General features: G+C 41.4%; 1 protein-coding gene across 2 annotated transcripts; it reads left to right on the forward strand.

The window, feature by feature from the left end:
- Window positions 1-102: 102 nt before the first annotated feature.
- On the forward strand, window positions 103-21986 carry srp54 (signal recognition particle 54). Of its 2 annotated transcripts, none has more exons than XM_060934383.1 (17): window positions 103-183; window positions 687-812; window positions 929-1031; window positions 4805-4896; window positions 4973-5057; window positions 7880-7984; window positions 9069-9135; window positions 9232-9289; window positions 9381-9531; window positions 9654-9802; window positions 12307-12407; window positions 12497-12583; window positions 17098-17171; window positions 17269-17377; window positions 20552-20722; window positions 20850-20945; window positions 21163-21986. In XM_060934383.1, exons 3-17 carry the CDS (start codon window positions 954-956, stop codon window positions 21252-21254), a joined length of 1515 nt encoding a protein of 504 aa, XP_060790366.1. In that variant the 5' UTR covers window positions 103-183; window positions 687-812; window positions 929-953; the 3' UTR covers window positions 21255-21986. The 2 variants fall into 2 exon arrangements, with proteins under 2 accessions (XP_060790366.1, XP_060790367.1); XM_060934384.1 differs by having other exon boundaries at window positions 129-183; window positions 682-812.
- Window positions 21987-23071: the final 1085 nt, after the last annotated feature.

Consider the following 23071-nt stretch of genomic DNA (forward strand, 5'->3'; position numbering starts at 1 on the left):
TCCTGGATCAGCCTTTAACGCTGCTGATTCTTGTATGAGATCTCGAGCTTGGTCGAAAGTCCGGTCCCAGATCAGTACGGAAATGACGACTTTAGGTGGGTGACCCGGAAGTAGAAAGGTTTTATGGGAGTTTTGTTGGTAAGCTGACGTTTATCTGCTTTCCATGAGGCAGCTGTATCGAAGGTAGGAAGAATTAAGACCAAATAATTTATATGAATATGGTTTATAAACACGTCATTAGTTTTATTTATTGATGGTTTATTTATAAGAGGTTGTATTAGTTTGTGTTTTTGATTATTGCGGCGATTAAACTAGCGGTAAAAAAAAGAACAACAACAACAGCTGGTTAGCGTTAGTTTGTTGTTTGTGGATTAGCTGAGTGATTTGTGTATTAAATAAAACTAAGAGTCGACATGACATCTGCCGCTTTCGACACGGTTTAAAGCCACTTACACTTAGAAAAACAAATGTGGTAGTAAGTCGAGTGGGGTTTTTACCGAAAGGTTTATTTATTTATTTAAATCTTCTGGGAACATGTTTACCTTGTGCGCACAAGATTAAAACAACAACAACCACCCACAAACAAAAAACACCTTTTGAGACTTTAGGGGTTCCGTAGTTTTCTCTCATAAAAGATAATTGTATTTGTTAATGCTATGATTTAAAAATTGTTTGTTTGAGGACAGACTGGAAACCACCATCTCTCCGTCTTCTTGACTGGGTCCCTGATGCCCATATCGCCTGAAAGAGAATAAACCCTGTGTTGTTAACCTGTGGGGGTCCCCCACCTTACTGAAGAGCTCTTCTAACACGTATGGGGATAAAACATTACCTCCGTTTCATAATTACTACATAAACTTGGTTATAATATTAATTACAACCACTGAACCAGTGCATGTGACTAATACATCATGTTGTCCTGTCATAGGCTGCTACCTATTTAAACTGCAAACATGGTGTTAGCAGACTTGGGGAGGAAGATCACAGCGGCGCTACGCTCCCTCAGTAATGCCACAATCATCAACGAAGAGGTACCCCACATACCCACCACAGCCATGTTTCTGCACACACAGAATTTCTCTTAGATTCGTAACAGAATCCTTGAGATTCTTAAAAAGATTCGTAATGGTACATGAAGAAAAGAGCTATGCCATTGTGTATATGCAGAGGTGCCAATCATTACGATTTCGCCGTAATCATTATGATTTTCAAAGTAAATTCTGCAATTACGATTTTGGCTCTAATTGTTCCGATATTGAGTGTTTCTTACATGGGTACATCATAGTTGACCGTTCCGCAGGTGGCGTGTCCGCTTTTTTTTTTTTTCTTTTCCAGAGTAGTATAATTTACAATTATTGGTCGAAAAACAAATCCACAATAACCATTGACCAATGGAATTCAATCTTGCATGTCTAGCACGAGTCTGGACGCCATGCTGCTTGTTTATGAAGTCATGGGATTTCTTTTTCAGTTTTAATTTTTGAAGTATAATTATGTCGAGCGAAAAGGATAGTAAACCTAAAGCCGGTAGACCAACAAAAACAGTTAACTAAAAGTTCCGTAAGGAGTACACTGATAAATTTAATTTCATCATCCCTTTTAAGAACCACGCTTTCTGCTCGACATGTCGAGTAGACATATATCCCATGGGGGTATGTGCAACATACGACGGCATGTTAATACCGAAGGACACAAGGGTAACGCTGAAACTCTTGGGAGCAATAAGAGAATATCGGATGTTTTCGTGAAGTCCAACAGTGACCTGGATGCCAAGGTGACAAAGGCAGAGGTTATGTTCACGAACTTCATTGTGGAACATAATCTGCCCATTGCCGTTGTAGACCACGCTGGACAACTTTTCAAGAACATGTTTTCTGATTCAGAGATCGTGAAAAAAGGTCAGTTTATTATTCAATTTTTTCAGTGATTAATTAGCAATTATTAGGATCAATTAGAAGTGTCCGGGGTGGGAGATCTCATCAATTTGAACCATATTTTACACCCTCCAAATAGGCAAATACCCTGAGTAATCATTTAAATAATTCAGCAATTTACTATTTTATTATATGTCTGCTGTGAGTAAAATACTAATGTAAAAAAAAAAAACTGGCAAAAAATTAATCTGGCAGTCATTGCTTTCTTTAATTCGTTTGTAATAATTGATCTGGAAAAGTAACCTCAGTAATTGTTTTTTAGTATGGATGTGCTTTCCCTTCTTTTATATAGTTTGTGTAAATGCATTGTTAAATTAGAATTACTTTATCCATACTGATACTACGTACTTTCATTGGTTACAATTGGTAGGTGTTGAATGTCTTGTAGAACAATTTTCTACAAGTATATGACCAAGTTTAAAATATGTATTTTTTTTCAATTGTAAAGTGATGGGTTTTTTAATTTTTTTTTTTTTTGGGGGGGGGAATGATGGCTGTATAATGATTTTAGATATAAAATTGTTGCAATCATTTGTAATGTGACATGTCAATAATATTGTTACTATAATTTTTGATACAGAAAAATAAAGATGATACTTCCTACTTTTTTCTAATACATAAAGTTATTAAGCAAATAATGTAATCCGCACTCTCCGTTCGCATTGGATCATTATGATATGGGATCACTAAAGGTTGGCACCTCTGTATATGACAACACAGTGTCTCTTCTTATACTGGAATCAGACTACATGAATTAGGGCAAAAGGGGGCATTAGGCCCCACACTTGTGTTTTTTTTTTTATTGTATGGTAAAAAGAATGTAACTTTAATGGTGTTATAGAACAAACCAGCACACAATTACAAATTGTCTGGCATCAAATCCAATGATAAAAGTACAACGGTTTTCCAACAAGTCAACTTTTTTTTTTTTAAACAGTAGAGCCTGTTCCCCACATGTGTGGAGCAATAAGCCTCCAGCAGAAGAGTCCAACTTTCAATTTCTCTTTCGTTTTACTGACCACAGTTCTCACACCTCCCAGGGAAGGTTTACTCCAGGGTACTGGAGAGGAGAATTCAGCCAATAGTCGAACCTCGGATCCAGGAGGAGCAATGCGATTTTCGTCCTGGTCACGGAACACTGGACCAGCTCTATACCCTTCATAGGGTGCTTGAGGGTTCATGGGAGTTTGCCCAACCAGTCCACATGTGCTTTGTGGATCTGGAGAAGGCATTCGACCGTGTCCCCCGTGGTATTCTGTGGGGGGTGCTGCGGGAGTATGGGATTCGGGGCTCTTTGCCAAGGGCTGTCCGGTCCCTGTACGAACGGAGTAGGAGTCTGGTTCGCATTGCCAGCAGTAAGTCAGACCTGTTCCCAGTGCATGTTGGACTCCGGCAGGGCTGCCCTTTGTCACCAGTTCTGTTCATAATCTTTATGGACAGAATTTCTAGGCGCAGCCAGGGGCCAGAAGGAATCCTGTTTGGGAACCACAGGATTTCATTTCTGCTTTTTGCAGATGATGATGTCCTGTTGGCTTCTTCAAACCAGGACCTTCAGCATGCACTGGGGCGGTTTGCAGTCGAGTGTGAAGCGGCTGGGATGAGAATCAGCACCTCCAAGTCCGAGGCCATGGTTCTCGACCGGAAAAGGGTGGCTTGCCCTCTCCAGGTTGGTGAAGTCCTGCCTCAAGTGGAGGAATTTAAGTATCTTGGGATCTTGTTCACGAGTGAGGGAAGGATAGAGCGTGAGATCGACAGGCGGATCGGTGCGGCCTCCGCGGTGATGCGGTCACTTTACCGGTCCGTCGTGGTGAAGAAGGAGCTGAACCAAAAGGCGAAGCTCTTGATTTACCAGTTGATCTACGTTCCGACTCTCACCTATGGTCATGAGCTTTGGGTAATGACCAAAAGAACAAGATTGCAGATACAAGCGGCCGAAATGAGTTTCCTTCGCAGGGTGGCTGGGCGCTCCCTTGGAGATAGGGTGAGAAGCACAGTCACTCGAAAGGAGCTCGGAGTAGAGCCGTTGCTCCTCCACATCGAAAGGAATCAGCTGAGGTGGCTCGGGCATCTCTTTCGGATGCCTCCTGGACACCTCCCTGGGGAGGTGTTCCAGGCATGTCCCCCCCGAGGAAGACCCAGGACACGCTGGAGGGACTATGTCTCTCGGCTGGCCTGGGAACGCCTCGGTGTTCTTCCCAAGGAGCTGGCCGAGGTGTCTGGGGAAAGGGAAGTTTGGGCGTCCATGGTCAGACTGCTGCCTCCGCGACCCGTCCCCGGATAAGCGGAAGAAGACGAGACGAGTTCTCACGTATTCCGATTGGCTCTTGAGTAATCTACAATATAATGTCTGACATGCTGGGGATAAATTCCATGCATTTTCAGTTTAGTGCAGCCAAATACCCCACAGAGCTTAACGCCCCACTTTGTCCTAAGCCTGATTTTGACATTTTGTTGTGGCTGACAGATTTCCAGTGTCAAGCCTGAACATGAGCATCAGGAATGACGGACTAGCCTTGTACTGTGATGTCACACTCAGAAGAGAAGTCTAGCATGTTAGAAATTTTTTTGTATTGTCTCGCTACTTTAACAACAACTTCCTTCTGTAGCCATGATCAACAATTTCTTGATCCTCCTCACTGATGACACACAAAAACCTGAATAATGACTGAGTTCAAACTTGTAGTGTTGCCATTTTCCCAACACAGGCATGGCAAGAATGTATGCCACTATAATTACCTAATCTGACATGGTGACCATCACGAAAGACAAATATATCATGTTTAAACCAGCATTAAATGTTTCCCATTGAGAGGCTGTTTTTGACTTGTTCAGAGCATTGTATTTATTAATTTTTGTTAACTCTTCCCCAGGTTTTAAATGCTATGTTAAAAGAGGTCTGTGCTGCCCTGCTAGAAGCGGATGTGAACATCAAACTGGTGAAGCAACTCAGAGAAAATGTCAAGTAAGTACAGGTGGATCATGTGATGTCTGTTTCTGTAATGAATAAGTTGCATGTAATGATATTGAACCATTTTCAGGGCAGCCATTGACCTCGAGGAAATGGCCTCCGGGCTGAATAAGAGACGAATGATCCAGCATGCTGTTTTCAAGGAGCTTGTCAAGGTTTGTGCTCTTAGTGTACAGTGGCATAATGTAATTTAAAAAAAAAAAAACTCTTTGGGATGTGCTGTTATAGAAAAATAATCAACAGGGTGGTGTAATGCAAAGGGCTACTTACCACCACGAAGTTAATTATAACAACACATCCTGAAGGGTTTTACTCCTTTTATACCACAGCCATTTGGCAACAGTTATCATTTTTAATTTAATAAACAACACTTTGTAGTTCTAATCATTTTAGATTAATTTAATTTTGGAACATCCACAAGACAAGTTGGTTAGCTATGAATAGGTGTTTCCTCACCAGCCTCTCTTCTTTATCTCTTGAAATTAACAAGACAAGAAAAACACAGCTTGTTGCAGAGAAACTGGAAATCACTGTTCTCTGTCCTGAAGACTCTCCAGTGGCAGAAAACCTACTAACTGTTATGGCCCTTTTCCACTACCCTTTTTCAGCTCGCTTCAGCTCACTTCAGCCCGACACGGCTCGCGTTTCGACTACCAAAAACCAGCACGACTCCGTTCGCTTCAGCCCTGCTTAGCCCCTAAAACTCGCACCGTTTTGGAGTGGGGCTGAAGCGAGCCAAACCGAGCCGAGTGAGGCTGGGGGCGTGAGCAGACACTCCCCTGTGCACTGATTGGTGAGGAGGAGTGTCCTCACATGCCCACACATGCCCCGCGAGCGCGCTGGGATCTGTAAACACCGCAAACCCGGAAGAATAATAATTGCGAATTACGAGAATTTCTGAAGCCTTATGCGCCTCGCCTCATCTATACGCTCTTGCCAGTATCTGTCCGCGTTGTCGGTGACAACAAGCCACAGCACCAAGACCAGCAACACTAACGACTCCATGTCCTCCATGTTTATTGTTTACTCTCCGGGTCGTGAGACTACCGCTTAAAAGGTCACTGATGTCACTGTTTGCGCTGCTTAACGACATCACGTGACGTCCACCCACTTTCGCTAACTCCACCCAATGTGTCCACCCACTTCCAGCCAGCACGGTTCAGCGCGGTTGTAGTCGAAATGCAACTCCAACAGCCCCGCTCAGCTCGACTCAGCACGGCACGGCTCAGCCCGACTCAGCCGCGTTTGTAGTGGAAAAGCGGCATTAGAAAGCTCGGACGCTGGAGACTCCTTCCATAAATGTTAAAGAAATGTCTCATTTTCATTTATTATACATTGTACCTTGTTAATGAGAAACACTTTTCTCATTAATTTAGTACGAGTCTTAGATTATATGGCACATCCTCCATATCCTGTGAATGCGTTGTTACTAAATGATACTGCATTAGAATGAGCATGTTCATATACACCTGTGATTTGAATTACACCCGGCTTTACTGTCATAGCTGCTGTTATAGTATCCAAAAGCACTGTTGTGTAAGCTTGTCGTGATAAAAGTCTGGATTACTCTGTCAAGAGACAGCTTTGCATTTCATCAGCTTTTGCACTGCAGTAGTTTTTATCTCCTGCTGGCCGAAGGGCCCGAAGGGGGATTATGTCATGGTAATGTCCGTCTGTCCATCCCAGGAAGGGGGCTCACCTTCTGAAATCAACTCCTCTCACAATTTTTGGAGGAATTTCACGAAACTTGACAGGATTCTTTGTTATATGTCGGTAATATGCATATTGCAATTTCGTTAAATTCGGTCACACTTTACCAGAGTTACAGCCCTTGATTAACAAAATTATAATTTGACAATTTCATGAGTGTGTTTTCCTTGTGAAATCATCTCCTCGCACAATTTGGGGAGGAATTTCACGAAACTTGGCAAAAGGCCTTGTTGCACGTCAGTACTATGCATCTTGTTGTTTTGTTCAATTCGGTCGCGTTTTACCAGAGTTGTGGCCCTTGATTAACAACCTTGTACTTTCACAATTTCATGAAGGTGTGCTCGCCTTCTGACATCAACTCCTCTCACAATTTTTGGACGAATTTCTCGAGGCAAAAGGCCTCGTTATATGATGGTAATATGCATATTGCGATTTAATGTCGTTTGTGAAAATTTTACCAGAGTTTTGACCCTTGATTAAATAACTTGTACTTTGACAATTTCATGAGGGTGTACGTTCTTCTGAAATCAACTCCTCACAATTTGTGGAGGAATTTCACCAAACTTGGCAAAAGGCTTTGTTATATGACAGTTATACACATAGAAGTTTTGTTTAATTTGGGCAAATTTCACCAGAGTTATGCCCTTGATTATTAACCTCCTAAGGCCCAAGCTGTTTTTTTACATGCATTTTTTATTTCTCTTTGCTATTTGGGCTTATTAGAACCTGATTAGAATAAAAACTAAGCACCATCTTTTGATAAGATGTACTTTTAGAGAAAAAGTATGTCCACATATGTGGATTCTTGTTCCGAATTTCTAAAAAGTGCTGTCCACGCATGTGACCGCTAAGCCCTAGGAGGTTAACAAACTTGTACTTTGGCAATTTCATCAAGGTGTGCTTGCTTTCCGAAATCAACTTCCCTCACAATTTTTCCTCCCCGCTGGCCGAAAGGCCCGGAGCGGGATTATGTCATGGCGATGTCTGTCTGTCCGTTCCAGGAAGGGTGCTCACCTTCTGAAATCAACCCCTCTCGCAGTTTTTGGAGGAATTTCACACAACTTGACAGGATTCTTTGTGTCGATAATCCGCATATTGCAATTTTGTTCAATTCGGTCCCATTTTACCAGAGTTATGGCATAGTTGCCAGTGGGGATATTGTGCTCTCAGAGCACTCTTGTTACAATTTTAGGACATTTATGATTTTTAATGAGAGAGAAACAGTTTTCAAAAGGGCAGATTTAATGATTTCATGTTTTTCTTATAGCTGGTGGATCCTGGTGTAAAATCATGGACACCTACAAAAGGAAAGAACAACATCATCATGTTTGTTGGCCTTCAGGGTAGTGGAAAAACCACAACATGTACTAAGGTGAACCAGTATTGTTATGCCTCTAAATACATCCTTGTGGTGAAGTAAAATTCTGTTATGTGATACCAGTCAAAAGTTTGGACACACCTACTCATTCATAGTTTTTTTTTTTTTTGTATTTTGACCATTTTCTACATTGTAGAACAATACTGAAGACATCAAAACTATGAAATAACATGGAATTATGTGTTAAACAAAAGTGTTAAACAGAGAAGAATCTAAAATATGAAACAAAGTAGTCAGCGTTTACCTTGATGAGGCTTTAGACACTATTGACATTATCTTAACCAGCTTCATGAGGGAGTCACCTGGAATGATTTTCAATTAACAGGTGCCTCGTCAAAAGTTAATTAGTGCAATTTTTTGCCACCTTGATTCATTTGACGTCAAATAGTGAATTATAAAATTACAGTAAATGGTCCTATTCCACAACTGTAGTAATCCATATGTCAAGAACCGCTCAACTAAGTAAAGAAAAATTATACTGTTTAGACATGAAGTGTCTTTATTTTTATTAATTAAAAAAAACACCCATTGAATTAAAGGTGTCCAAACCTTTGACTGGTTTAATACTAATCTAATACAATTTCTTCAAAGTATGGCTATTCTTATGATGATTTTAAGCAAGAAAACATAGAAATAAACCTGATTGGTCCTTGGTTAGGGCGGCACGGTGGTGTAGTGGTTAGTGCTGTCGCCTCACAGCAAGAAGGTCCGGGTTCGAGCCCCGTGGCCGGCGAGGGCCTTTCTGTGCAGAGTTTGCATGTTCTCCCCGTGTCCGCGTGGGTTTTCTCCGGGTGCTCCGGTTTCCCCCACAGTCCAAAGACATGCAGTTAGGTTAACTGGTGACTCTAAATTGACCGTAGGTGTGAATGTGAGTGTGAATGGTTGTCTGTGTCTATGTGTCAGCCCTGTGATGACCTGGCGACTTGTCCAGGGTGTACCCCGCCTTTTGCCCGTAGTCAGCTGGGATAGGCTCCAGCTTGCCTGCGACCCTGTAGAACAGGATAAAGCGGCTAGAGATAATGAGATGAGATGGTCCTTGGTTTGTTTGTAATTGTGATTCTTCATACTATTTCCTTAGTTGGCGTATTACTACCAAAGAAAAGGATGGAAAACATGCTTGATCTGTGCTGACACTTTTAGAGCAGGTATTTCCTTGTTTCTTTTTCACTTTGATTGCAGAGAAGAATTGACTGCGGATTGAAAATAAAGTAAAAAATATATATATATTTTTCCCCCATAAGGTGCCTTTGATCAGCTGAAACAAAATGCAACAAAAGCCAGAATTCCATTTTATGGAAGGTAATGTTTTTTCCACTGTAGTTATAATAAAACACATGACTCAGAACAAGAACCTGAATGTTTTGCTTTTTAAATTTCTGTCAATCAACAGTTACACAGAAATGGATCCGGTCATAATAGCTTCTGAGGGAGTTGAAAAATTCAAGTCAGAAAACTTTGAAATAATTATTGTTGACACTAGCGGTCGACATAAGCAAGAAGATTCGCTGTTTGAAGAAATGCTACAGGTTTCAAATGCTGTGGTAAGTGTATGATGCAATCTGTTTGTGTTAAAACAAGTCATGATTTGTTGGTAGTAATAAATAAAGCAGGCTGCAAAAAATTTAAGATTGCTGTCTCTTTCATGCTGTTGTGATTTCCACAGCAACCTGACAATATCGTGTACGTGATGGATGCGTCCATTGGTCAGGCTTGTGAGGCTCAGGCTAAGGCCTTCAAAGACAAGGTAGATGTGGCGTCTGTCATCGTAACCAAGCTGGATGGCCATGCTAAAGGTGGTGGCGCTCTCAGTGCGTAAGTACATGTCTACTCTTGATGGTCAGAACACACATTTTCATGACTTTATTTCTCAAAATCTTAAGTCTCTTGAGTTAAAATGGTGCAGCAAATGGCTGCCTTGGTGTGTTAGTGCACATTTTGTTTGTAAACTTGGATTTGAGTGTCTGCTGCGATACTCAAATATTTCACCAGAGAAGAACTCATGAACATCAGAGGAACAACTCCAGTGAACTTATTACCAGCTTTTTGTGTGTGTGTGTGTGTGTGTCATCTGTGGAATTATTGGACATTCTGGTGAAAGGTGCCCTCACCTTTGCTAACTCTGTGAGAACTGGAGGAGACGCTGGTGTGCTCGTGTGCCTCCGTCGGCGCGGACTTTGCACTCTGCTATCTGCGATGTTTCTTTCCCGCATGCACTCATTGTACAATAAACTGGATGAACTCCAGCTGATGATGGGGCGAAATGGGCACTTTTCTACAGCTTCCATTTTATGCTTCACGGAGATGTGGCTATGTGGATTCATACTGGACTTTGTACCAGATATAGCCAGCTTCCGGCTTTTCAGAGTGGACCTTAACACAGCAAAACAAAGGGCGACGGAATCTGTTTTTATGTAAACAGTGGCTGGTGCAGTGATGTCTGTGATCCTGCAGCAATGCTCTCTTGACCTGGAATTGTTTTCATTAATTGTAAACCTTCCACTCCCCAGTGAGTTCGCGTCATTTGTTCTGGTCAGTGTTTACATTCTGGAGAAGGACATCAACAAGCTCTTTAAGAAACTGAACCCCCGCAAAGCAGCAGGTCCCGACTCAGTCTCACCATTTACCCTGAAGCACTGTGCTGATCAGCTGTCTCTGGTGTTCAGATGTTTTCACCGCCTCACTGGAGACATGCCATGTGCCAGCCTAGTTCAAGGCCTCCACTATTATACCTGTCCTCAAAAAGCCAAGGATTGCAGGGTTAAATGACTACAGACCCATCGCCCTGACTTCTGCGGTTATGAAATCCTTCAAGCACCTTGTGCTTTACCACCTGAAAGCCATCACTGACCCACTCTTGGACCCATGCAGTTCACCTACAGACCCAATAGATCTGTACAATGCTGTCAGCATGGCTCTTCATTTCATTCTCTAGCGCTTGAATTCCTCAGGAACCTATGCTAGGATCCTGTTTGTGGATTTCAGTTCTGTCTTCAACACCACCATCCTGGCTCTTCTCCAGGACAAGCTGTCCCAGTTGAGCATGCCTGACTCCACCTGCAAGTGGATCACAGACTTCCTGTCTGACAGGTAGCAGAACATGAAGCTGGGGAAACGTGTCTCTGACTCCCAAACCATCAGCACTGGACTTCCCCCCCCGAGGCTGCGTCCTTTCTCCTCTACTCTTCTCCCTGTACACCAACAGCTGCACCTCCAGTCATCAGTCTGTCAAGCTCCTAAAGTTTGCAGACGACACCACCCTCCTTGGACTCCTCTATGATGAGGATGAGTCTGGCTACAGGTGGGAGATAGACCATCTGGTGTCTTGGTGCAGGCAGAACAACTTGGAGCTCAGTGCTGTAAAGACAGTGGAGATGATGATTGTAGACTTCAGGAGGAGCTCTGCCACACGCTCCCCCATCACCCTGTTTGACTTCCCAGTAACTATGAAAGGACAGCAGAGGCTGTACTTCCTGTAGCAGTTGAAGTTCAGTCTGCCAAAGACAATGATTGTGCACTTTTACACCACCATCACTGAGTCTGTCCTCACCTCCTTCATCACTGTCTGGTACGCTGCTGCCACTGCCAAGGGCAGATTGCAGTGCATCATTCGCTCTGCTGATGGGACGATTGGCTGCAGCCTTCCATCTGTTCAGGACCTGTACGAGTCCAGGACCCTGAGGAGAGCAGAAAGGATTGTGGCCAACCCCTCTCACCCTGAACACAAACTTTTTTTGAATCACTCCCCTCTGGTAGGAGGTTGTGGTCCATTAGAACCAAAACCTCATGCCATAAGGCCAACTTTTTCCCCCACTGCAGCTGGCCTCCTCAATAAAGTCAGAGACCCCCACTGACTCTAACCCCACACTTGAATCTGTCACATTTAACGTACTAACTTTCTGAACTGCGATTTTTGCACATTTCATGGTCATCTTCATCCTGTGAACTTTTATTACACATTCCAGCACACACTATACAGCTTGGCTATTTATTTAACCCACTGCACGTATATTCTTTTCTCATACATTCATGTCATGACATGATTCTTCTTCTTCATCCTGTGACCTAATTGTGCACGTTCCGGGACATGCTGTACAGCTTGGACTTCAACCCATGCGCATACCCCTTAAATATGTTCAATTTTCAAATGTGTATATTTTAGATTCTTATTTTTTTTTAAATTCTGTTTATGTAACTTTTAAAAAAAAATGTATTTATCTTAATTGCTAAGCACCAACCACCAAAGCAAATTTTGTATGCGAGAACATATTTGGCAATAAACTTGATTCTAATGTTTGGTATAAAATGCATTTGAACAGAGTTGCTGCCACAAAGAGTCCGATCATTTTCATCGGCACAGGCGAGCACATTGATGATTTTGAGCCCTTTAAAACTCAGCCCTTCATCAGCAAACTGCTTGGTATGTTTTTAAGTTCCTCTTCATCCTGCATGTTTAATTTGACTGTTTTTGTAAAATATTTTTAAGTTGTTTGGCTCTTGACTTTACAGGCATGGGAGACATCGAGGGACTTATCGATAAAGTGAATGAACTCAAGCTTGATGATAATGAGGAACTAATTGACAAGCTTAAGCATGGTAAGATTAAAATGTTTGTGATGTATAGGACACTGGGAGCTGTAGTTCAGCACAAGTTGCTCTGGATAAGGGCGTTTGCAAAATGTCGTTTATGTAAATGTGCACAGGATACAGTGAGGCTGAAGTTAGGAGTGCTGTGATTGGTCTGAGTAGTAACACTGGACCGGTGCTCTTATAAGCAGAAGTCCCTGTAGTGCAGGTTTAGCATTAGACTGGAGGTCAGGTTTACATCAGATGAGTCTGAGAGAGGGGGAGATGTACATTTTTAATCCACATTATATGGCTAAAAATATGTGGACACCTGATCATCACATTTGTAAGTGGGTCTTCACCAAGCAGTTGCTACAAAGTTGGAAGTGCACAGTTGTATAAGATGACTTCGTATGCTGTAGCATTACAAGTGCAGATCTCTTCAGTGGCGTTAAGAGGCCCATTATGCTCGATCATCACTGCCCGTGTGCACAAAGTGAAGTCCATGAAGATATGGTTTGCCAAGGTTGGTCTGGAAGCACTCCAGTGACCTGCACAGAGCCCTGATCTCAACCCCACTGAACACCTTTGAGACTGCGCCCCAGGACCTTCTTAAGGCCCAAGTAAAATTCAGCAGATGTCATCTGTGCACAGTACTCATGACATGAATTTTGTCATGCGGACAGTCCACGCAGCACCCAGAATTTGTATCCCTGCAGACTGTGCGCAGTATTGGCATTCTATCCAAAATTCGTCATTATGTAAACTCTACAATCCCGATTCCAAAAAAGTTGGGACAAAGTACAAATTGTAAATAAAAACGGAATGCAATGATGTGGAAGTTTCAAAATTCCATATTTTATTCAGAATAGAGCATAGATGACATATCAAATGTTTAAACTGAGAAAATGTATCATTTAAAGAGAAAAATTAGGTGATTTTAAATTTCATGACAACACATCTAAAAAAAAGTTGGGACAAGGCCATGTTTACCACTGTGAGACATCCCCTTTTCTCTTTACAGCAGTCTGTAAACGTCTGGGGACTGAGGAGACAAGTTGCTCAAGTTTAGGGATAGAAATGTTAACCCATTCTTGTCTAATGTAGGATTCTAGTTGCTCAACTGTCTTAGGTCTTTTTTGTCGTATCTTCCGTTTTATGATGTGCCAAATGTTTTCTATGGGTGAAAGATCTGGACTGCAGGCTGGCCAGTTCAGTATCCGGACCCTTCTTCTACGCAGCCATGATGCTGTAATTGATGCAGTATGTGGTTTGGCATCGTAATGCCGTTTTTCGGTTTTCCGTTTCCGGTTGAGAGTACGTCGTGCGCGTTCTGGCTGCCGCTTCTCACCAGAGCTTTTTTTTATTTTTATTTTATTTTTCTATTTTCATTTTTAATTAATTTTTTTCTGTGTGTTTGTGTAGTTTGATGTTTGAGTGTTTTTGTCCGCTGGTGGTGGTGTAGCTCCAGACCCAGTTTTGTGCGTCGGTTCCCTCCAGGCCTTGGTTCGCCGTGGGTGATGCCTGTGCTCTCAGCTGTGGACTGCAGTGAGCCTGTTGCTCATTTTACATCGTGGTTGTCCAGCACTCTGTGCTTTAGTGCTTGGCGTGATGTTCCGAGCGATGTTGCTCGGTGGTGTCGCGGCGGCTGTGCAGGCGGTTTGGGACACACCAGTGCTCTGCGTGGCGGAGCTTCTCTGCTCGCTTTGTGGATCCATGGCGTGGTGTTCAAGCGATGTTGTTGACGGCGGCGGTGCTGGAGAAGTGGGACTCGTTTTCGTGCGCCTTTTGGTGGGACTGTGCCTGCTACACCACGGGAATTACATCCTGACCCCTACTCGGTGGAGTTTTTACTTTTTTTATTATTATTATTTATTATTATTATTTTTTTTCTTTGTCTATAATTGTAAAGCGTCCTTGGGTTTCTTGAAAGGCGCTATATAAATTTATTTTTATTATTATTATTATTGTTGTCATGTTGGAAAATGCAAGGTCTTCCCTGAAAGAGACGTCGTCTGGATGGGAGCATATGTTGCTCTAGAACCTGGATATACCTTTCAGCATTGATGGTGTCTTTCCAGATGTGTAAGCTGCCCATGCCACACGCACTAATGCAACCCCATACCATCAGAGATGCAGGCTTCTGAACTGAGCGCTGATAACTTGGGTCGTCCTTCTCCTCTTTAGTCCGAATGACACGGCGTCCCTGATTTCCATAAAGAACTTCAAATTTTGATTCGTCTGACCACAGAACAGTTTTCCACTTTGCCACAGTCCATTTTAAACGAGCCTTGGCCCAGAGAAGACGTCTGCGCTTCTGGATCATGTTTGGATACGGCTTCTTCTTTGAACTATAGAATTTTAGCTGGCAACGGCGGATGGCACGGTGAATTGTGTTCACAGATAATGTTCTCTGGAAATATTCCTGAGCCCATTTTGTGATTTCCAATACAGAAGCATGCCTGTATGTGATGCAGTGCCGTCTAAGGGCCCGAAGATCACGGGCACCCAGTATGGTTTTCCGGCCTTGACCCTTACGCACAGAGATTCTTCCAGATTCTCTGAATCTTTTGATGATATTATGCACTGTAGATGATGATATGTTCAAACCCTTTGCAATTTTACACTGTCGAACTCCTTTCTGATATTGCTCCACTATTTGTCGGCGCAGAATTAGGGGGATTGGTGATCCTCTTCCCATCTTTACTTCTGAGAGCTGCTGCCACTCCAAGATGCTCTTTTTATACCCAGTCATGTTAATGACTTATTGCCAATTGACCTAATGAGTTGCGATTTGGTCCTCCAGCTGTTCCTTTTTTGTAACTTTAACTTTTCCAGCCTCTTATTGCCCCTGTCCCAACTTTTTTGAGATGTGTTGCTGTCATGAAATTTCAAATGAGCCAATATTTGGCATGAAATTTCAAAATGTCTCACTTTCGACATTTAATATGTTGTCTATGCTCTATTGTGAATACAATATCAGTTTTTGAGATTTGTAAATTATTGCATTCCGTTTATATTTACAATTTGTACTTTGTCCCAACTTTTTTGGAATCGGGGTTGTAAAATTCTCACCCAGCTTTATTACTCATTGATTTCTCCTTATTTAACGTATGGCATTTTAGTCTGGGGAACTACTTATAAAACAACACTTCAACCCTTTATAACGCTACAAAAAAGGGCCGTTTGCATCATTAATTTTTCAGCTTTTGATGCTCACTCATCTCCAATCTTGAAAAAATTTCAACTTAAACTCAGACTTATCTTTCTTTCACACAGCTCTTTTCATGCAACAATATTACTCAAACGAACTTCCTGTTGTCTTTGACTCCTTTTTCATTTCATTATCAACAAGACATGATTATCAAACAAGACTTGCCGCTAAGCAATCTTATTATTTACCAAAAGTACGTACAAATTTCGGTACTTTTTAAATATCAGGTTCATAGGAGTTAAAGTTTGGAACTCTCTAGATCTCGCTGACAAACAGCTACCCAAAAGAGCATTCAAGAAAAAAATTATCACTTTTTTTTTTTTTCCTACCTACTGACAAGCCAATTCAATTCATACGACTATCTCATCCTGCTGCTGGCTTCTTTTGTCTAGTCTCATGGTCCCCCCCCCCCCCCCCCCCCCCCCGCTTCCCTTTTGTGTCTGTATACGTATCGGAAATATTAAAAAAACAAAAAAAATCAATGCTCACCCCTCAGCCGAGGAAGCCCTAGATAGATTAGCTTTCAAGTTATTCTGGGCTTCCTGCACCTCTTTCCAAATTACATTTACACACATACTTTTTTTTTTTTCTCTACAAAGTTAATAGTTCTGGTTTTAACTTAGTTTGATATCACTTTTTTCCTTTCTTAGTTATATTATATTTTAGTGTTGTACTTATGCTTAGACGTGTAAATAAAGAAACATTGTATTGTGCATGTTGACTGTACATGTGTGAAACTGACTGTGTATACACCGTCCAGTCGGTAAAAGAGTAGTTGAAGTGCGAAATGCAAAGAAGCATGTTTTAAAATGATTTTAGAAAGGTTTTTCTTCCTCTTGTCTAATTCTTCCAACATCGCGATTAAAGAAGCTCTTCTTTAGAGTTGCAAACTGCCACACATGCCTTTTGCATTCTTGTTTGTCTTAATAGGTGAGGTGGGTATTCAATAAAGGCGTAGCATTCAGAGACATGTACACATGCAATGGAAAATCAAGTATGCTTTGGAGACACCCATGCACACGTCTGCATTGTCTGAAGCCGCGTCTGTGGAAGTGTATTCGGGTCTTCACCCATCATCAGTGCCTGACCTCACTAATGCTGTTGAGTGGAGTTATTATAACAGCAAAGAGGGAACTTAATCTGGAATGGGATGTTGAAAAAGCACACATGCGTATGATGGTCAGGTGTCCACAAACTTTTGATCATGGTGTATATGTATTCATGGCGAGAAATGCATTGCAGATAGATTCACCTGTATGAAATCAGACATGTCATGTAGCAGTTGCTTGTTGCAGTGCTAATCTGTGATTACCGTTCACTCTCTTCATAGGTCAGTTCACACTCAGGGACATGTATGAGCAGTTCCAGAACATCATGAAAATGGGACCTTTTGGGCAAATCATGGTACAGTGAATACAACATGCATACAGTCGCACATTGAATTGTACCTCACTTGATTTTTCTGAAGCTGAACACATCACTGTTTTATTGTTACACTTAGGGTATGATCCCCGGCTTTGGAACAGACTTCATGAGTAAAGGCAATGAACAGGAGTCTATGGCCAGGTTAAAGAAACTCATGACCATAATGGACAGTATGAATGACCAAGGTATTTTTTATTTTTTTTTGACCCTGCAAATCTATTGGATTGTAGAATTTACACAATAACTAAAACCAAGTAGGAACATAAGAAATAAAACACTTGGGGTGTGTGGTGGTGGTGTAGGAAACGAATTGCCCTGAAGACTCTTCTGTGGTGGAACACTTAAAGGATATGGGACATGAAACATAAAAGCACGCTATATCCGTTTCTTTCCATTAAAAATATGAATTAATTGCATCAACAAATACAAAATCATCTATTAAATTCAGCAAAATCGTTATATTCGTGATGATTATATGGCATTTTCTGCTCGACTTCCGATATGCATTTTTTGCAACCGGAAGAGCCGCTGTCACGTGATCATACGTCACAAAAACTTTCGGGCACAGCACAAGCGGGTAGATGAATGGAGAAGTGGATGACAAGAAAATTTTTTTGTCGTCTTTAAAGTACATTGGACATCATGGTGTATTGTGCTGCTTATGCTTGCAATAATTCCAATGGGAAATGCCCTGGAGTAAGGTTTTTTGCATTCCTCAAGGACCCGAAGCTGAGGAAAGTGTGGGCTCACCTGCGCATGCGCAGTAGGCTTGGTAGGACAACTTTACAGAACACCTGTTGAAAAAAACTTTGCACCTACTGTTTCCCACAAACTGTATTCGGGCCATTTCACTGAGGATTCTTTCAACAATAATACTCAGGTACTGAGCGATATTAATTCATGAAACAGGAAGCATAAGGATGAGAAAAAAAAACAGTTTAAATTGGGAAGCCGCGCACACCTGCGCCAGGCTGCACAAATGCGCGCAGCTTCCCGACCCAAACCGCCTCTCTCTCATCCTTACACTTCATGCCTCATGCTCCATGAACCAACATCGCTATTTTTTTTTTTCTTAAAATCGGATCTGCGCGATTCAGCCGTGAAAAAGGCGGCATCCGCCGAAAGGCGCGCTGTTTGCATCCCTGCACGGAGGCCAGGGGACAGGGCAGGAATATTTTTGTTGATATGAGTGATCCGGTGCGATTTCGCGACCCCCCCCGAAGACCTCTGCGCTAAGCGACTGAAAGCCGAGGTAAGGATTAGTATTATAATTTTGGGTGTATCAATTATTGATTATCATAATTCTGACTCGTTTCGCCATTTTGAATGTTTTCATCTCGGACTCTGGAAGCATTGTATCTCAATCAATCTCGAAAAATATCAGCAAAAAAAAAAAACTAGCTTGCAACGGACTTTAGCTAGAGCTATGATGAACTTTCAATGTATGATACAAAAATAATACTTCTTTCAACAGATCATTAGCCTTTGAGCAGAATTGTTTTTAACTTACCAGGAAGTGTTATCGAGCCGACCGCTTTCAGTTTCATGAGGGCTGAATGAACTCTCACTCTCAGAATCATCTGACCCGTCAGAGTAAAGACAAGATCTATGTTCATGTGAATTTCCAGCTATCGGTTCGAATTGATGGGGTCTAACTTCACATCTCTGTGAAACATCGGGAATATCACCGTCGATGGTGTCCATTTCGGTAACCTGTTTACATTAGATTCCCAAGCACTGGCTCCTTGGAAAGTTTTTGTGACGTCACGGGTCACGTGACCACCTAGCTCATTAACGAATCCTTGTTTTACGCTGATGTATAGAAAAACTTGAATAATGTGATGATTTTCACATTTTTGACGCCCTGCAGTGATTTAGATGGCATTTCTTATGTCCTTTATACATAATTATGCCCAGGTAAAAATCCATGTCCCATATCCTTTAAACTTGACACTGGAGGCTCCTTCCAAAAATTATACATAAACACACCCTTAGATAAACAATCACCATATCAGTTGTGTTTTTATTTATCAGTAAGTATTTTAATTAGTTTATTATAAGCTCATCTGGCCATAAGGCTGATGAGCTATTGCCATTGCATGGCATCCGTCGTCTGTCATCGACAATTCAGTTAAATTGTGTCTCCTCTGTCAGTTCTCCATGGATTTCTGTTCCGATTGTTTTGTTTGAAAGAAGTCCTCACTTTGCACAAAACTTGGTAGTTGCTTTTGTCAAATTGTTTTGCTAATGAGTTAGTAATTAGGCCAAATTAACAATTTTCAGGCCTCTCACTAGAATTTTATCTCCCCTGTCATTTCTCATCCGACTCCAGTTCTGATCGATGTTTTGGGTAGATCTTCCCTTGAGGAACAAAACTTGGTTGGTTGTTGATTTTCTTGTTGTAAACAACTTGTTTATAACTTTTGTTTATTTTCAGTTAAATCGTATCTCCCTCAATTTTCAGTGGATTTCAGGTCTGATTGTTTTGTTTGAAAGAACTAGTGCTTCTGCACAACACTTGGTCATTGTATTGTCTCATCTTTGCGAACGAACTTGTAATTAGGTCACTTTAACGAGTTTTCAGACTTCTCACTAGAATTGTATCTCCTCTCGCAGCTCTCATCTGATTCCAGTTCTGATCGATATTTTGGGTAGATCTTCCCTCCGGGAACAAAACTTGGTCATTTGTTGATTTTCCTGTTGTAAACAATTTGTTTACAACTTTGTTTATTTTCAGTTAAATTGTGTCTCCTCCGTCAGTTCTCGATGGATTTTCAGTTCTGATTGTTTTATTTGAAAGAACTAGACCTTCTGTACAAAACTTGGTCATTGTATTGTCAACTTTTTGCGAACAAATTAATAATTAAGCCAACTTAGCAAATTTTCTTCTGACTTGAATTGTATCTCCTGTCTCATTTATCATGCAAATTCAGTTCTGATCGATATTTTGGGTTGATCTTCCCTTGGGGAACAAAATTTAGTCCTTTGTTGATTTTCCTGTTCAAAACAATTTGTCGTGTAGGTTGGTCCTCTCTCACGTTGTCGCATTTCAATTCTGTTTAATGTTTTGGTACTCATGGTGGTTTTGATGGCAGGCCAGATGAACTGCTATGTCCTTGACATTCTGGTTAGGTTTAGATTTTGTGAAGCATTCACCATACAGGTCACTGTAAATGAGTGGTCATTACAGGACCCATTACATGGTAGAATGAGTGCATTAATATTAACCTGTGATTACAGTCAGCACTATTGTCAGAGCCTGCTGTTAGAGAAAGCCAATCAAGTTTTTGATCAATCTGATTTGAGAATTCAATGTTTCAGTGGTATAAAAGATATTTCAAAAATTGTTTTTGTTGCAGAACTGGACAACAAAGATGGTGCCAAGTTGTTCAGTAAGCAGCCGAACCGGGTTCAGAGGGTGGCGCGGGGTGCAGGTGTCGCAAGCAGAGATGTGCAGGAACTGCTTACCCAGTACACAAAATTTGCCCAGATGGTCAAGAAAATGGGTGGAATTAAAGGTTTATTTAAAGGTATGTTTCATATGATGTCCATGACTTCTTATGTTCACACAGATGACTTTGGGAACAATTTGTTCACAGAGATATGGACTTTTGCAAATGGACAAATTTGTGATATGGTGTAACATTTGGTTTACAGGAGGAGATATGTCCAAGAATGTTAATCCATCTCAGATGGCCAAATTGAACCAGCAGATGGCAAAGATGATGGATCCCAGAGTGCTGCACCACATGGGTATGCAACTAATCATTAATCTATCATTTCTAACAAGAGATAAAGGTTTGATTGGCCTTGCACCTAATTGAGGACATTTTGTCTCAGAAAAACCTGCTTTAGCATTTTGGTGAAATTTATTATTTATTAATTTACTGTATTTATTTTCTCACCAATTAGTTATTTATGATGCTTGTAAAAAGGCTTTTGAGTGATGCACGGTTTTGTGTTGATGTAGGTGGCATGGCTGGTCTACAGTCGATGATGAGGCAGTTTCAGCAAGGGGCTGCTGGCAACATGAAGGGAATGATGGGATTCAACAATATGTGAATACTTCCGCCTTAAATAAAAGATGGAAATCATCCTGATGGATTTTAAAGAAGCTGAACTTGAGTGGAGCAGGATTTTCTTTTTTCTTTTTCTTTTTTTGCCTCAGATAAGTCATTTATTAAACCATGTAAAATATTCAGAGACTTGAGTATTTATGAAGCTGAAATTTTCTGGAGAAAGCATTCACTAATAAGACTGTTTTTCACTATAAAGTTTGATAAATGAGAGCTGAGTAGTTTTAAAACCTTGAACTACATTTAAAGCCAACATCCCGTAATCCATAGATTATTTTTTCATTTGTTTTGCCGAGTTATAATGAATGCGGTCTAAATTTTAAGTCAACTATAAATGTCTGTTTTTTTTTTTTTTTAAATATATATAAAAGACTGCAACAGAAGTTGAAATGTTTAAAGGAGTCACATCTGGCTACTTATATACCACACAACAGTCAGACATGTTCATCCTTTTAAAACATTGCTTGTAATTGCTGCTGTCATTTATGAATCAAACTCAGAGGAAAATAGACTTTGTGATTTTTTTTTCCCCCTTTTGTGATTAAGATGTTTACAGTGAGGGGAAAAATAAGAGATCATGATTTGTCGGAGTCATTTTTTCCTGGACTTGCCTTCAAAGAACTTTGGCTTTGTATGTGAGACATAAGACCTGTAGTGTCAGACAAGTATGTGGCAATATTTTGTCATAATATAATAAATTTATATAGCAACATTTTAATACATGTTATTTACTGTACATCTCTCAATTAGGTTTGAGTTACTGTCCTCGGAGGTGGACATTTAGAAAAATACTTTAGTGAGAAATTTATAATGAACCACTGACATGTTAAGGAAACTACATGAAAAGTAAAATCTCCTTATTTTAGGAGTTAAACAGGTTCAGTTTTATTAGAAGGAATGCTGTGATGCCTCAACTGCTAGATTTTTCCCCCCTTCAGTGATGCTGTTTGATATTTGTAGGTAGGATTACCACCTGGATTTGATCCTAGTTATGCTGTGTGGAGTTTCTGTGGTGTCTCTATAGGTTTTCTGGTTTTCTCCTGCTCCCAAATGTTCGGGGTTGCCACAGTGGATCTCCTATCTCATTATCTCTAGCCGCTTTATCCTGTTCTACAGGGTTGCAGGCAAGCTGACTACAGGCGAAAGGCAGGGTACACCCTGGACAAGTCGCCAGGTCATCACAGGGCTGACACAGACAACCATTCACATTCACACCTACGGTCAATTTAGAGTCACCAGTTAACCTAACCTGCATGTCTTTGGACTGTGGGAGAAACCGGAGCACCCGTAGGAAACCCACATGGACGCGGGGAGAACATGCAAACTCTGCACAGAAAGGCCATCGCTGACCACAGGGCTCGAACCTGGACCTTCTTGCATCACCAGATGCTCTTCCTGACGCAACCGTCCCTAATCTGTTTTACCTAATCTGCATGTCTTTGAGCTATGGGGGAAACCCAAGAGGAGAACATGCAAATTCCATACAGAAAGGTGAGGCTCAAACCGAGGATCTTCTTGCTGTGAGGTGACAGTGCTAACCACTACACCACACTGTCAGCCATGGTTTACTCCTACTCCCTAAACAGACTGGTAGATGGAGTAGCTCTTCAAAATTGCCCTGGATGTGAATGTGTGCATGGTGCCCTGTAATGCTTTAAAGATATCCCACTGGGGGATCCAGTACCAACCTGAACAGGGTAAAGCGATTACTGAAGAAGAGTGAATGAATGAATACTTTGCGGGACAGCAGCTCTGGGGTGGTGTAATATGTAAGTGGTTGTAATGGCGCTGGGAGTGAAAGGG

This window comes from Neoarius graeffei, chromosome 11 (assembly GCF_027579695.1).
Source record: "Neoarius graeffei isolate fNeoGra1 chromosome 11, fNeoGra1.pri, whole genome shotgun sequence".
Taxonomy (NCBI): Eukaryota; Metazoa; Chordata; class Actinopteri; order Siluriformes; family Ariidae; genus Neoarius; species Neoarius graeffei.